Source organism: Malaya genurostris, chromosome 2 (genome assembly GCF_030247185.1).
Source record: "Malaya genurostris strain Urasoe2022 chromosome 2, Malgen_1.1, whole genome shotgun sequence".
In the NCBI taxonomy this organism is placed as follows: Eukaryota; Metazoa; Arthropoda; class Insecta; order Diptera; family Culicidae; genus Malaya; species Malaya genurostris.
In genome coordinates this window covers 234,347,160-234,364,667 of record NC_080571.1, presented here as the reverse complement: position 1 = coordinate 234,364,667, position 17,508 = coordinate 234,347,160, and the positions used below count along the sequence as shown (strand labels likewise).

The following is a 17,508-nucleotide window of genomic DNA, read 5'->3' as shown; positions in this document are numbered from 1 at the left end:
GCTACTTTATGCAGTGAATTGTCTTCATTTAAAGTGATCTCAGAATATATGGATTCATCACAAGTCTTGTGGATTGTCGTTCTATAATAAATAAATAAATGTAATACAATAGGCTTCTCTCGGGGACAGTCACAAATATTATTCGAATACTTCATAATGAAGTTAAAAACGCCAGTAAATGGCACACCAAGAGTTAAATTCATGAGTAATCTTCAGTAACATTTTTTTAGAGCCACTTCCGAAACGAAATCCTGGGTACGAGCCTGTCACCTGTTAAATAAACGAGAAGAAATGAACTTTCAATCTAACTTGCTAGTTTTAGAAATTATATTGAATTGATATAGGGAATCTTTAGATAGATTGGATCGATTTTTGCGGAGTCCAATTTTATGCGTTGAATACAGACTGTAGACTCGGTTGCAAGAGAAGATCACTAATTTGTAGCAAGGTTTCATGTTACGTTAATTACTTGACCCTAGCGCTCTAAAAACAAGTAAACAGCGGGTTATCCACCGAAAATAAATTATTTCTGACTTCTAATTTTCGCATTGGTCATGCTGTACTTCATCAAAATGCTGCTTATAACCACGCTAGGTGAGGCTGGACTCTAACGAGAGCTATCTGCTCACTCCGTCGCAGATTTAATTAATGCTGTCTGTTTCCAAAACGTGATGAGATCGAGCTAGCAAACACACACACACACAAAAAGAAGAACCATACCGGATACACTACCAACTATTTCAAATAGCCGTTGAATGGATGATTCATGAAAAAAACTACGATGTTTTGTGATTCCAATGCTGCCTTTAGATGGCACTAGAACATTTGGCTTTTCGCAATTGACGCAAACACGCGAAGGTTGCATTCCGCGGAACTGTTCACCAAATTTTCTCAAGAATTTCAATTTCCTCAGCAAACAAACGAAGTAGACAAAGTAAACGAACAACCACGACAATAAACCCGTTCATCCTTGCAAGAAACCAGCGTGGCAATTAGACTTTAGGCACGGATAGCCGTATTACGTTCACGCCGGTTGCAGTGAATTCGATTTGCTATATACTTCCTAAACGGCATTTTTTTGTTGTTTGTTGTTGTTGTTGACGGTTCAATTCCAAACACGCTTCTCGGTGCTTTGCAGCAAAATGTGATCGAAATGATCTGTCTGACGCGGTATTTTACAGCATCACATACCATTTGATGCCTTACGTTCGACATCCATTCAAGCCAAAAAGTTTGTATTGATATAGGTTCAACTATGTTGGACACTTCCAGTAAATGGCATTCTTACAAACCATAAAAATTTGAATAATACACGTGACTCATACGATGTAATACATGAAGGCCTAATTTGTCAAATGACGGAAAATTTTATTTGTAATGATTTATCAGTTCGGCTGAAAAGTTCGTATCGTTTAATAGAAACACACATTTTTTTGCCAAAATTCGTTTTTATTATTCAACATAATTGCCATCAGAGGCGATACAGCGATTGTAGCGATCTTCCAACTTTTCGATACCATTTTTGTAGTACGATTTGTCCTTTGCCTCAAAATAGGCCTCAGTTTCAGCGATTACCTCTTCATTGCTTCTAAATTTTTTACCAGCGAGCATTCTCTTGAGGTCTGAAAACAGGAAAAAGTCACTGGGGGCCAAATCTGGAGAATACGGTGGATGAGGGAGCAATTCGAAGCCCAATTCGTTCAATTTCAGCATGGTTTTCATCGACTTGTGACACGGTCCATTGTCTTGATGAAACAAAACTTTTTTCTTCTTCAAATGAGGCCGTTTTTTTTTTAAATTTCGTCCTTCAAACGCTCTAATAACGCTATATAATAGTGACTGTTGATGGTTTTTCCCTTTTCAAGGTAGTCGATGAAAATTATACCATGCGAATCCCAAAATACAGACGCCATAACCTTACCGGTCGATTGTTGAGTCTTTCCACGCTTTGGGTTCGGTTCATCGCGTGCAGTTCACTCAGCTGACTGTCGATTGGACTCCGGAGTAAAGTGATGGAGCCATATTTCGTCCATTGTTATATATCGACGAAAAAAATCGGTTTTATTTCGATATACCAGCTCCAAACACTGCTCAGAATCATCAATTCGTTGTTGTTTTTGATCGATTGTGAGCTCACGCGGCACCCATTTTGCACAAAGCTTTCTCATATCCAAATATTCGTGAATAATATGTCCAACACGTTCCTTTGATATCTTTAGGGTGTCAGCTATCTCGATCAACTTCACTTTACGGTCATTGAAAATCATGTTGTGGATTTTTTTCACGTTTTCATCGGTAACAGCCTCTTTCGGACGTCCACTGCGTTCATCGTCTTCGGTGCTCATATGACCAGTACGAAATTTTGCAAACCACTTACGAATTGTTGCTTCGCCCGGTGCAGAGTCTGGATAACACTCATCAAGCCATTTTTTGGTATAGGCGGCACTTTTTTTCATCAAAAAGTAGTGTTTCATCAACACACGAAATTCATTTTTTTCCTTTATTTTCACAATAACAAAAGTAACTTCACTAAAAATGCAATATCTCACAAACTAATAATCAGACAGCTGAAAATGGTATGGATTTAATTCTAGTGGCGCCCTCTCATAGAAACGATACGAACTTTTCAGCCGATCTGTTAATGTTAGATGAGCTTGAATTTTACTGGTTTCGACTGTAACTTGCGTTCTGCTAGCAGGTGCGACTGTACGAATTTAAATGCACCTTTTACCGGACAAGCAGATGAGTGCTTCTGTGGCTCAGTCGATTATCAGACGAACTTGCGACCCAATGATTCTCGGTTCAAGTCGCGGTGGGTTGCTACAAAATTATATTTTTTTTATTTCAATGAATTTCATGTCATGAAATTTTTACATCTTATTAGATGCACATAAATGTAGCGTCGCAATTCACGCAAATTTACGTGGAAGAACATTTAATATTGTGTCTAAAACTCCATGACATGAAATTCATTGAAATAAAAAAAAAAGAATTTCGTAGCAACCCACCGCGACTTGAACCGAGAATTATTGGATCGCCAGTACGTCTGTTAAGCAACTGAGCCACAGAAGCATGCATCTGCTTGGCTTGTAAAAGGTGCACCTGCTAGCAGAACGCAAGTTACAGTCGAAATCAGTAAAATTCAAGCTTATCTAACATTACGTCATTACAAATAAAATTTTCCGTCATTTGACAAATTAGGTCTTTATGAAATACATCGTATGATGGATTAAGTCACCTACAAAATTCAATTTTTTTTTTAGTGTAGGAAGCTGTTCAAAAACAAGGATTTGAAGAAAGTGTGTAAGAAAGATGGCAATTGATGGATGGCGTTAAGTCCAGTGTACGGACTTGGAGAGGTAGCTTGAAGAAACTAGCTTTGCAAAAATCCACACAGTTTGATTTTGTGATTTTACATTTTATTATCTTGTGATTTTACATCTTTTAAAATGCACATAAGTGGAGCGTGTAATTCGAAAACTACATCGTTTGAAATCGAATAAAAAAAAACAAAAGATCGATAGCAACTTGAACCGAAAAACATTTGATCACAAAGCACGTCAGTTAATCGACTGAACCACAGAAACCCATATATGATTGATGAATAATTGATGCATATAAATCCATACGGCGAAACTTGGTAGTAAATTACGTTCGAAGCCAGTAAAATTCTGGACGAGTAGAATATTGCGTCATATGAAAAGTTAAGTAGTTATGAATTATATCGTTTGTAGAATTATGTTACCTTTAAATTTTATTATTTTGTCTGTGCAGCTAATAGATGTTTATTTAGAAAGATTTAGAAACATCCGACTTAAATGAACTTTTGATGTGACATTTAAAATGACCCCTCAAAGTTAATAGAAACTAGTTCTGCGTAATAGGCAGTTACTGCGCTAGCTCAAAACAGCTCTACAGTTCTTTACAATTAGTATGCATTAGGTTCTCGATGTAATGCCGACCTGTAGCACTTCCAAAGCAGTCTTCAAATTGACGGCCACTTGCCGCTCGCCATTCAATTAAAAATCGTATCACCCCTCATTCAACCAGCAAACAGCCGTGCCGCGATAGTGCGCATGCTCACCATTCATATGACAACGTTTGCATAACAATATTGACATATCCACTAACCGTCAGTGAATCCATGATAGTCCGATTGTGCTCAGCAACAAATCACGGCGGCTGGGAAATAAGTCTACATCAAACATCAGTCAGTTTCCTGTGAAGATTTCGGCTAACTTTCACTTTCGGTGCGGATCGCTCGGCGCACACAAGAAAAGCATCAAAACAAACCTCGCGGTTACATCACGAGACGCTCCAGTGGCAGCCGGCCTTCCTCGCGAGTGTTTTTGTTCTGTCTTCAATTACAGTTTTCGTGTTTGTTATCCGACCGGCGGCTCGCGTGGTGGGTTTCGGATTCGGCTGCTGGCTTTGGTTGCATATTGATTCGCTGTGTGGAAGCTGCATGTTGTTTGTGTTTGCGATCTGCTGCTTCTCGTTCGACTGTATCAGTTCCGTGCCGCACCGACGATCATCAGCTGCGCGAGCTCAGCCCGGTTCAGTCTTGTGCCGTGTCTCGCCGGACGAGCGTCGCGTTCGTTATTCGTGAGGAGTCGCGGTTTTGGTCGTGTGTTTCGAGTACAACTGTGGTTTTTAGGATATTATTGCAAGTGACGACGGCGACGGCGGCGGCTTCTAGAAAGTGGTAACCGGCTGACATTGAATGTATTCAGAGGAGTGTTTGTGTTCAAATAGTATATACTGCTAGTAGAGCTGTCGTCTTGGCACGAAGGGACCAAGGCAATAATGTTCACTGGAAGCGTCATCGGTCTGGCGGTGCTGGGTTTTGGAGTTCTCCTGTTCTGGCTGTACGACAACTTTAAATCGCTCGTTCAAATTATTGTGGCCCTGCTGATGCCCTACTTTGTGCCAACCGAGAATAAAAGCCTGGTCGAGCGGTACGGCAAATGGGCTGGTAAGCGAGGATCCTTCAGCCGACCGCAACGATCGGCCCCGTATTTCCTGTTGATTTATTTTGATATATTGTGTATGTGTTTTATTTTTATTCACCGCTGGCATCGACCGCATCAGTCATAACCGGTTGCACCGACGGTATTGGCAAGCAGTATGCATTCCAGTTGGCCGCACGTGGTCTCAACATTGTGCTGATCTCTCGGACCGCCGAGAAACTTACGGCCACAGCCGCCGACATCGAAAAGCGTTATCAGGTCAAAACAAAGTGGATTGCCGCTGACTTCGGACAGGGCCGGCCCATCTACGACAATATCAAACAGCAGCTGGCCGGTATCCCGATAGGGATTTTGGGTAAGTGTAATAAAACTCAGCATTACAAAAGTAAATCAACTTTCCGAAAAAAAAAAACAGAATAGGCTCGAGCTGTTGTCAAAAAGTGATAGGAAAACGAAGGAATTGCTCAACCTAATCACATTTTATTTTTAGAGTTTGTGTTATTTATCGCTTGTTTGCGGTTCAATTTGCGATAACGACAAAGTAAATTATAAATCCAAAAGCTGGAATCTGTTTTTAAAAGTCATTGTCAGTGCAAAGGTTAATTCACGAAATGTTGTAAACAAGTGTGGACTTCGAGTAGGTAGACGAGGTAGAAAGTTTTTTGCTGATGATATTAATTTCTATTCATTCTAATTCGCGCAACTCTCTAATTCAATGCACCCAATTATTATTTTTACACGTTTGGTTTCGTTCCTTGCTATGCAGTTTCTTTCCGCGTGGCTGTCAATGGGCGTATATTTAGAAATTCACGTTGTTTAATTGATCAATTGGGAAACCAAACCTATCAATTAATAGAATCAGAAATATTTATAATAATTAATTGCTTTTCATTTTGTACGCTGTTTCTATACACCAATGTAGAGTAGGGATGAATGTCTTGACTGAATTCAAATTCGAGTGAGTCTAATCAGTAATAAATAGTGAAACACTAGCCTAGCACGGTGAAGTGAACAAAATGGCATTAGAATACTGTCAAAGTTTCATCATACGGTTTGCAAATTAGATTGCTTAAGTCTTCGGTGTTAAGTGGTGAATTAGAAACCAGGTTGAAGAAAATAAAATCTGTCAAGACATTGTGCAACATAAGTAGGGTAACAGAGGTATTTTGGCCACTTCATATATTTTGGCCTACCTAAAAAACTTTATGGATTTAACCGATGTTAAGTAACCCATGTTGCATCAATTTGAAGCTAATCACTTTAAGTTACCTATTGCGGAAGGGGTTTTCAAAGATGTTACATCATTTGGTGGATATTTTTACAAAGTGGGCCAAAATAAAATAGATCCTAAAGTGGGCCAAAATACCTCAAAAGTCAAAAAAATTCACACGGTAATCTTATTTATCAAAATCACGCAGATTCCAAAAATGGCTTTGTCATCGGAGTTTACGTTACGTTCTTAACAACCATCGGATCTTGATTGAATATGAAATGGACCGTATGTCAGAATTATTTTTGTTGTCACATATTTTTCATGTGTCACGTGAATTCATTATGTCAACCATAAGTTCATTTTGTGCTCGGATGCAAACGCAATATGGCGTCTGTTAAAAAACCTAGAACAAACTACATAGGCCAAATCCTTTTTTGACCCTTCTACGGTATTTATCATAGTGATTTTAGGGTAAATAATTGCTAGTTTCATCAACGGTTATGTCTATTATTCTTTCGGATCTAATATTAGTACACCAAGTATAAGTACAGTTTATAATAAAATGTAGCAAACAACTTATTTGCTTAGACCATTCGGTATTTCGCGAATTCTGTGCACCAAATATACGAAACTGAAACACAATTCAATTTTTTCTACAATTCAAAAGGCAAATACCCTGGATTGTGTTGAATCCCGTAGAATGATACCAGTCTGAAATAATTCAAACAGTGGATTAACAAAACCACTTATATAACCTTCAGGGACTACTAGTTCCAGCTGAATGCATTCTTCAAAAGGAACAATATTTGCTTCAGTTTAGTTGCTCTTGAGAAAGGGTCAGATCATACATTTATAACATTTCGTTCTGTATTTCTGATATTTTTCACCAGTGAATCAACAGACACGAAATTTAATATCATTTAAAAATAAACAATCGCAATGTTATGTCCAAAAAAGACTTTGTAATTTATTAATTTTTAATACCTATATGCGTTACTAAGATGCAATATAGAATTTAGTGACAATTATTTTAACAGTACTGTTGTTGTACCGTTGAATTCCACTATGTCACGTCATTACACTCTCACATAGTCACTATTTTTCCGAAAGTGTATCAAAAGTTATAATACAGATACGTATTTCGGAATGTTATTTACATCCTTCTTCAGTGTATCGGTTTTATAAGTTTCTTGAAAGACTGCTGCAGTGAAGTTCCTTTTATACAAACCTAAGTAGGTAGAAACGTAAGTAGGTAAACCACAAAAGGAACAAAAAAAAAATTGCAAAGAAAAAAAAAACAAGTAACAGAAAACCTGGAAGAGTTAAGTGTTTTCTATGTTTGTTTTTATCTTGTATATGGGTAGTAACTGGAAAAGCCAAGAAGATCTATACCCTTGGTCTCGGTTTAATAAAGAGATGGAGTTGTTTCTGAATATTTTTTAAACTTTCTGCTGAATCTAATGTTCATGGATTGGAAATTTGTCTTAAGATTTTTATGTCATTAGTAGAGAGTTCATGATCTTCAAAAAAGGCATGTTCTGCTACTTTTGACTTGAAGTGATGTGGTAGTCCCTTTTCCAATTTTTTGGATGCTTTCACTATTTCTGAGATATGTTCCTTGAAACGAATGTCTAGTGTTCTCTTTGTTTGTCCGATGTATATTTTATCGCAATGAGGACACGAGATTTTGTATACCCCAGACTTTTTCAAATTCCCTGTAGGATCTTTTGTAGAACCTAGTAAAGTTACTTTTCTTTTTTGGTTTTTTGCAATGACTGAGCGGAAATATATATTGGAGAAGCCAAGTGAAAGAAAAACTAACAGAAAAGATGAATTTTTTGGAAAAAGATACGCTCAGAGACAGGACTCGAACCTGCGTTCTTATGCATTCCGTGCATACGCGCTACCATTTCGCCACTCTGATCTTGTTTTAGCCACTCCAAAACTCGAAACAGACATAGTAGCAACGTACATCGAACATGGTCTACATCCTGGCCGTCACCCGACCGATACCTCACATCCAAACATCTTCTCTGTCCATCAAACACTAGTTCTCTCGCTTTATACCTATTTCTCCGATCAAGCATTGAGTAGGAGAGTGTATTTATAATCGCTTGTCACCTTCTTAATGGTGCCAGTCGCTGGCTGGACATCTTTTTCCAAAAAATTCATCTTTTCTGTTAGTTTTGTCGTGAATACGACTTACTTTACTATCAAAATTTACCCTCTGAGAGAGTGATAAGTTTTTGATCGTGAATATCTCTTGTTGTATCTAACGAATCAACATAATTTTTGCTACATGCCATCGGAAATATGATCACAATTTTATGATAAAATTTTCAGTTGTGTGACATAATCTCACATAGTTCAAAATTAAACTTTTCTGAAATGTTTGGTATAAACGAGTATCAAAGAGGATAATTCATATGGCGCGTTTGCCTTTCTCGTATTTTGAAAGCTCATAGCTCAGTGATCTGTGGAAGGATTTATATAATCTAACTACCAATAGAATCGAAATTTTTCAACTTAAACGTGTATAGCAAAAGCATTGAAGTATTTCAATAGTACACTATTGGAGAACCTATCTCATTTGACCCATGTCAACACCAGCCAATCAGAACGCGTTCTGAGGAAGAGAAGAAAATAGCTGCTGCTGTACAACAAATCGTTCAAGAAAAATGTTCCGAAAAGTGGTGAATATCGTAGTGAGTTCCTCAATTTGGTCCTTCGGATTGCTAGAAACGAATCCCTACAGCATATTGATAGTTTCTTTCAATAAATTATGCAAATCCGAAATGAAATAATCGACATTAAAATTCGATATGCGGCTATTTTTATAGCCGTTAGGACCGCCCATTAGTGAAAAAGCTACAAACGAAATCACATAAAAGGAAATCTCTTAACAAAAATTGAATCAGTTTGGATTCTATCGCCACTGCGAGCAGATGTGTTTTGTGTCGCCTGCACAGCTAGTTTCGCTTCCGACAAGAGCGATTACGTCACAGCTGCCAGTCATTTCGATGGATGAAAAAGCAACGATGGAAAGCATTATAAAAAATCAGCCGTTCTAATGGCTCTAAAAGTTTTCTGAAGAACTATTAGGATGTGTTGTTCGCAAATCGAAAGAAAAAATCCTCAGTTTAGTGCAAATGTTGAACAGTTTGGTTAAATTTTTGCACTTTTCGCTGTGTGAAATTCACAGTAATTGAGATCAAGTGAAGCCTTCTTTGTTTTTGCGAAAAATGTGGAAAAGGGGAATGCTTGCATAATTCATACAATTGATCAACTAATTGATATTCGGAAGTGTTAAGGAACATGTCATTTGTTTTCGTATTCACGACATCCAGTTATGTCTCTGACATTACCCACCCGCCTTTTTCTTTCACTTGGCTTCTCCAATATATATTAGCGGTTCAAGTTGAAGTTACGAAACGTAAAGAAAAGTAAAAACGGTTATGTGCCCTAAGCACAAACATAGGCTAACCCCTAAATGACTAGGAAAGTTTTCAATTGGTAGTTCATACTGCTGAACACTAAATCTAAACCAATTTTTTTTAGTTTTGATTTTAATGAGTGTGAAATATTTCGATTGAAGTCCACCGATATTCTTTTAAAATTTTCAGAAGGGGAGTCAAAGTCGTAAGTGATTGTTTTTTCAACAGTCTTAATTTTTTATCGAATATGGTTTGAATTGTATGCTCTGGATATCCATTGAATTTTCCAATTTCGGAAATAAAGTTTTTCTCTTTTATCGCAGCATCTTTTCTAAGGGGCAAGGATAGCATTCTGTGAATCATATGGTGAAATGCTGCCGTTTTATCTTGATGGGAATGATTAGAAGTATTTGGTATGACACGGTCCGTATTGGTAGGCTTTCTATATATTTCGAAAGTTAAGGATTTTGCCTCCCGGACAAAGAGAATATCCAAGAAAAGTAAACTGTTGTCTTTCTCTTCCTCATAGGTGAATTTAATATTTTTTTGTAAATTATTAATTATTTCTAAGAAGTTCGATAAATCGTTACGTTTGATGATGCAAAATATATCATCTACGTATCTCCACCAGCGATTAGGTAATAATCCCTGCTTATTTAAAAGTTCTTCAAGGTTTGCCATGAATAATTCACATAAAAACGGGGAGAGTGGATTACCCATTGGTGCCCCTTGTAATTGTTTATAAAATTCCCCTCTGAATTTGAAATAATTTACATCCATGCAAAGCCGGGTTAGAGTAAGATAAGACCGTACTTTGCATTTCCATAAACTACTACTATTTTGTTGAAGTAACCTATCTTCCAACAGATTGATTGAGTCCTTCACTGGGACACTTGGGAATAAGCATTTCGCCATCTTCGATTTCGCCTGAATTCTGAAGCTGAGTAGCGAATACCTGTGTGTTAGGAACTGATTTACTGAAGAATTTTTTGGCATAGATTGGAATTCTTTTACTAACCATTTGGAGATTTTTTGAGTTGGGCCCCTACTGAAAAAATGATTTCCCTTGTTTCGTTATCAGGTTTATGAACCTTTGGTAGTCCTTTTATTTTGTATAAAGAGGGATTAGAAACTTTGAGACTACTGAAATTGATATCGAAGTTTGGGTTGCATTCATGAAGATTTTTACCAACTTTTTTAATAATATCTGGAACGGGGTCGGCTCTTTGTTTCCTATAAGAGCCGTCATTGATTTTTTGGGTTATCAGATTGTCATAATCTTTTTTGTCCATTATTACCACTTTGTTTCCCTTATCAGCCTTAACATAAAATACAGGCTTTTCCCGCAATTGTTTCACTAGTTCTTTGTCACCCATATTTTGTTGATTTTTCAATGAAGTTTTTTAATGATATCAGCTGCAATAGTTCTGGCATCATTAATTTGAGAAAAAGAAAGATTACAGTTATTTAGGCCTGTTTCTACGTCTATAATAACTTGTTCGAGGTTTACTTTAGAAGAAATTGCATAATTTAACAAGATTGAGAAGTTTTGTTTGTTCGTTGGTAAAATTCTGAGATGAACGATTGATTAGGAAGTCTTCTGAAAACTGTATCGGAGGTTTTGGGGAACGGCGTGTGGAATTTTTGAAACGTAAATTTTCGAATTTCTTGTGAAGAAGAATTCGTTTGCGCTCAGATTTGCAATGTTCTGCAAATTAGGAAAATTTCGAAGCCTTGAGGATATTGTTTCGCTAATTTTAAATGAAGATTATAACATTCCAAAGTTTTCACGTTCAGAATGCTAAACAATTTTTTATTCTTTCACAATTTCGTGTTGAATTTTATTTTGAATATTTTTAGAAAAAGATCTCCCACCCTTTACCAATTACATGAAGATAATGTTCTGATGAACGTAATTTTACAGTACAATTTAAATTAACTTCGTGTAAATTTCACAAGATTATTCTATAGAATCTACGAAAAAAGTTACATAGGTATTACGTGATACAAGTGTGGACTAAGAGTTCATAAATTCATTCTTTGCCACCTATACTTCACATAAGTATTACAGAAAAAGACAGGTGGGTAATGTCAGAGACATAAGTGGATGTCGTGAATACGAAAACAAATGACATGTTCCTTAACACTTCCGAATATCAATTAGTTGATCAATTGTATGAATTATGCAAGCATTCCCTTTTTTCGCAAAAACAAAGAAGGCTTCACTTGATCTCGATTACTGTGAATTTCACACAGGGAAAAGTGCACAAATCTAATCAAACTGCTCTAGATTTGCACTAAACTGAGGAAATTTACCTTCGATTTACGAGCAAGAAATCCTAATAGTTCTTTAGAAAACTTTTAGAGCCATTAGAACGGCTGATTTTGTGTGATGCTCGACTGCAAACGACTAGCAGCTGTGACATAAACGCTCTTGTCGCACGCGAAACTAGCTTTGCAAACAACACAAAATACATCTGCTCGCAGTGGCGATAGAATCCAAACTGATCCAATTTTTGTGAAGAGGTTTCTTTTTACGTGATTTCATTTGTAGCTTTTTCACTAATGGGCGGTCCTTACGGCTATAAAAATAGCAGCATATAGAATTTTAATGTCGATTATTTCATTTTGGATTTGCATTTCATTGAAATGTTTTATCAGGATGCTGTACGGGATTCATTCCTGACTTTCAGAAGGACCAAATTGTGGAATTCACTGCGCACTGTTCGAAACATTTTTCTCGAACGATTTGTTGTACAGCAGCAGATATTTTGTTCTCTTCCTCAGAACGCGTTCAGATTGGCTGGTGTTGACATGCGTCAAATGAGACAGGTTTTTCAATAGTGTACTATTGAAATACTTTAACAATGTTGCTATACGCGTTTAAGTTGAGAAATTTCGATTATATTGGGTTTGAGACGTTCTGCGCAATCCAGATCTGTAGTGAGGATGAGGCGAGTGAGGCAACCACCTCGAGCACCAACGTCCAGGGAGCGCCGAAACATGATAAAAGTGGTTAAAATATTTAGTACAATTAATTTGTTGTGGATTTTCCAGGAAAAAATATATAAATTTTTTTATCTTGATAATATGATGATAATATTACCAAATACATCATATTATCAAGATATCCGCTCGCACATTTCACGAACGAATCGCAAGCAACAAACTTTTTTTATCGAGCATGGCGCCCTCAAGCGAGTCCGCATCAAATCCCGTAGGGGAGATAAATGTCAAAATCGAACGCGCCAAAATAGCAGCAATGTGCACTCATACAATTGCCATGATATGATCAATCGTGATGCCGTGCGATGAACTAAAGTAAATTCGGTACCCCTTAAGGAATGTCAAACCTAAAAACAGAAGGGATTCATTCACTCCAGGAAGAACGATGAACTCCTCTGACTCGTTTCCATATCGGATGAGAAACGATAGAATATCCTTCAGTTCAAACTTACCATGCACAGATTCAACCATGTATGGAGAACCAAAAATCCGGATAAGTAGTTGCGTTAATGCGGGACAGTCACATAAACAAATCACAAAAATAATACTCAGAACGCTGGGTAGTAGCCATGTGATTGTTGGTTGCAATGTCCAACCAGAGCTCTGACCAGAATCCTGCAATGATGCTTGGAAAAAAAGCCATTTTGACATTTTCAGATTCAAATCTGGTAAAAATGCGGTTGTCTGAGCACAAGTTTGCAGTTGCTGGATTGTTTGAATGAAGCCTAAGAACGAATCCTGCACTTAATCCAACTAGTTGACAGTGATAAAGCTGGATCTTTCATTCGTTGTACCAGCTCTAGTAAACTCGTTCGATGACTGACAATTTCCAGCATCCGAATTTTTAACGACAGATGAAATCCCAACTGCATCATCCATCTCACAAGGTCTTGTCTCGTAGAATGAAGATGCAACAGTTACATCATCCCGCATTTGAAACTCAGATACTTGAGTGAATTACGTAGCCATCTCAAAAAGCCTTTCCAAAATCTTTTTGCTTTGTAGAACCAATGAACGATCCTTAATCGTCATTGGTCAAGAGAGATAAGAAAGATTATGTAGGGTATCACACTTCGTTTGGCAGCGTGATGAACTGTCACTATAAACAACTAAGTATTGTATGAGTGCAAATAAATAGAAACGAATTTACTTTTAGTGGCTTTAGCTCCACTGGAATTTATATAATATGAAGAATATGGAAAACCAATTATACGGCAAATATGCCGAAAATTAGACATATTTTCTGTTTATGCCTTCAATTAGTCGGTCTAACTGTGACACGGAGTTTTGTGCTCCGCAAGGGCCGTTTACGACTGCCTTTTTTAGGTTCCTGCAGTCATTCAGTCATCGGCACGGAAATGCACCTTGATTTGTGAGCTTCCGTTTTAGTGGCTTTTTACGACATAGAACAGGAAACCAGTTGATCAATTCTTGGTTGAAATAGTTTCGCCGGATGCCACGTGACTTATCTGTTTGGTGGACTTATACACCGGGACAGGTGGACTGTAGTGCTAGTTGAGAACCGCTACCGACACTACACGGCTATCTAGGCTGCTCAGAAAGAGAAGTTGACATTGAAGATCAATTTCAAATTGGTGGACAAGTAGTCAGTATTACACTGTTATCAAAATCCGATGAGATGCCACCGTTATCATTATCATTTATTCACATGAAAGTGAAACTATACTGCCATTTTGAATACAGAAGTACCATTCAGCGACAACCGTAACAGTTATTTTTCATGAGCAAGCGACGCCCTCTTCTCGATTATGGATACACTTGATTTCTCAGAAAGCTAACCTGCAAACCTCTTAAAGAACAAAAATTAGATTTTCCAAAAACAAAAATATGTTTAACTTTACAATGGTTATTTTAAAACTGTGGATTGAATGAAAAGGATAATTTTCGTGATTAATTTGTTCATTGGGTAGACTCCATTTTAACCAAAAATTAACTCTCTGAGAGACAATTCCCGAAAATTTGCTATTGGGAAGTACCACATTTAATTAAATGTGAATGAGCATAGATTTCTTTACTACTGTTCACTGCTTTGGTATCGCACATTTTGACGTAGGACTACATCCTTGTTTTCAAAAAGGTGATTTTTAAGGGGTATAGGAGATATAGGAGTGCATGCATGCATGCGGCTATTTAAACTGAGCCTTCTAACACAATCAATATTGCTATTGAACCGATTTCCACTGTGGAAAAGGATTCTGTTCTCATAAGTAAATTAGCTTTATGTGGATTTTTGATGCGTCGTTCGCCTTGCGCGTAAGTCAATGATTTTTGTTGAAGTTCTGCTGATTTTTTGCATTCGAGTTGCTGAACTACCTCGATCATTGAGTGCTGGCTGATTTTGATCAGGGGTGACATCATACATTCAAGTCGAATCGACTTATTCATACTAGCGCTCATATTAAAAGCCTTTCGTTTTGAGAGGAATGATGTGAACCCAGCTCTCATTACCAACATGAACAAACTAGAATTCGAATGCCTTTAAATTGCAATTAAAATTCATAAGGGTATTGTAATTAATTTAACAATGAGTACATATTTCATTACTGCTATAATCAATTCCTCTTTTGAGAAGTTATAAAATAGTTTCTAGATCGTTTTTGCGGTTTTTACAACACCTTTTGCACTGTCTAACAACTTAGTAAATTTTGGCAATTATTTTTGCAAGCAGTATAAATCAATACAAATATGAAATTGTTTTAATTTTGAAAATACTGCCATTTTTCTAATACATATGTCATGTTCGAACGGTAACGACGACAAAAACGAACAGTGCTAAAATTGAAACGTCATGAAAAAGGGTGCTGTGCATAGCCGAAACATCACTATATTATCAAGCACGTAAAACTCTTACTACTGGAAAAAGGCGAAAAATCGATTACACAAAAATATCAATATCTTCGTTAAAAATGGACGGATTTCAATAATCTACACCTTGTTGGATAGTTATTATCGTGCTGAATCTAAGTTCAAAAACATATTCTGTTCTCAAGGTCAATTGTGACAGATATTGTATGTAGTGTTGGTGATTGCCGAAAATTTGACAGAAGTTGCTATATTACTATCTATATTGTATACAACATTTTCAATCCGGTAGAAGATGCTACAAGAACTCGAGTTTTTCAATGCATGAACCGTGAGAGAATTTTGCTACATTTCTTCGCTCCATTTCATACTCAGAGTATTTCAAGCCCTTGTAAAAAATTTAAAGTCTGATAATGATCGTTGCTGTGTGGAATTTCCCAAGAAAGAATCGCAAGTTGACAATTATCGCAGAAAATCGAGTCGATGATTAAACTTGATGATTCTCATACTAGGTTGCAATATTTCAAAACCCTTGTGAGGAGCATTCACATACATTTTCCTAGACACAACTTATACAAAGGTTATATGCACATAGTTAGAATAAGCGGCAATAGTAAAATGATTCTATCGCAATTATCAACTGCCTGTATAGAATCGAATCGCGAAACGAGAATAAGCGACCGTTTGTTGCTTCAGAGAGGATCCCCACAGCAGCGTGCTAACCTTTGATTCTCAGAAATGTCATCGAGAGAAATTCGCTCTCGCACTGATTTCTATTCTATGTTTAATGAGCCATGCCGGGTATTTGTTGTTGCGATGATTTCCGTCTCTCTTTGATGGCACTGATTCAATCGTTGAAGAGTTGCCAGTGAACGTTCTTTGATACGATAAAAGCCATGAAACTTCGTACACTGGAACCTCAATTTACGCGCAGAACCAGAGGTGCTTAAATTAAATTTCAAGTAAATTAAATAAAACATCGCGTTATTTCAAATTTCTCGCGAAAAAAAAAAGGTTTTTCAAATTTTATTCGATTTTAGTGTAAATAACATGAACAATCCTACTACATCCGACGCTTAAGCGCCTGAGGACCCTCTGAGTATGTTCTGAGACTATGGAAATGCTTAGGAGATGTTCAATATTAAAGAAATACTTGGAGTATTGTCCTTAGGGATTACACTGTGAAACAAGAAGAACTACAACGGCTAATGCTTTTTTTGTTTGTGGTTCATACTTTTAGAGCTACACATTGCTTACTTGTCTATTTATAGCTGTTCCAGGAAGGTTCCTCCTGGTCGCCCAAGAACTTTGGTGAAAACATGTCTTAAGATCTACTCGAGCATTTAGTAGTCTATGTATAGTTTTTCAATGCTGCTCATAGTCGTAGTGCTACAACTCCAGGTAGTTTTTGGATGGCCTAAAGCAATCACAATTGTCCTATTGATCGCATGTGGCATCACGCAAATGGACCGAGAACGATAAGGTCGTTAATGCACTTTGTTACGATGGTAGATCTTAAGACCTGAGCTATAGGTAGTTTTTGTATGGATCATCGGTTATGTTGGTAGACCTTAAGGCCTTTTCCGAGGAGATTTTGGATGTGCAAATTACTCTACAGATCTTTTCACAGTATTTCAATTTTCTGTGAATAGTACTACGAGTATATACTCAATAGTCTTTTAAAAGTGAATATACACAATATTTGTTTTGCAGATAATTCTTGGATGCCCACGATCTTATTTTGAATCTCTGAAACTAAATAATACATTAAAATACAATTCACAATATTCAATTCCCTGAAGCTTGTTAGATTGTTTTGTATATGTATATAAATTGAGATTATCATGCATTATGCAAAAACCTTTTTGCCTTTCTCATATAGAAAGGTTATGCAATCACTTGAAAAACCGACTAGTGAAAATAGTGTCATATACCATTCGACTCAGTTCTTCGAGCTGAGCAATGTCGGTGTGTGTGTGTGTGTGTGTGTGTGTGTGTGTGTGTGTGTGTGTGTGTGCGTTTATGTCAAATAATCTCACTAGGTTTTCTCGGAGATGGCTGA

General features: G+C 37.1%; 1 protein-coding gene across 1 annotated transcript in view; it reads left to right on the top strand.

Moving 5' to 3' along the window:
* Nucleotides 1-4,136: 4,136 nt before the first annotated feature.
* LOC131428182 (inactive hydroxysteroid dehydrogenase-like protein 1) overlaps nt 4,137-17,508 on the top strand; it is a 37,595-nt gene continuing 24,223 nt past the window's right edge. Inside the window, exons 1-2 of the mRNA XM_058591905.1 lie at nt 4,137-4,975; nt 5,092-5,325. Of these exons, the coding sequence (XP_058447888.1) occupies nt 4,807-4,975; nt 5,092-5,325 (403 nt within the window). The 5' untranslated portion in view covers nt 4,137-4,806. The remainder of the gene's footprint in view (nt 4,976-5,091; nt 5,326-17,508) is intronic.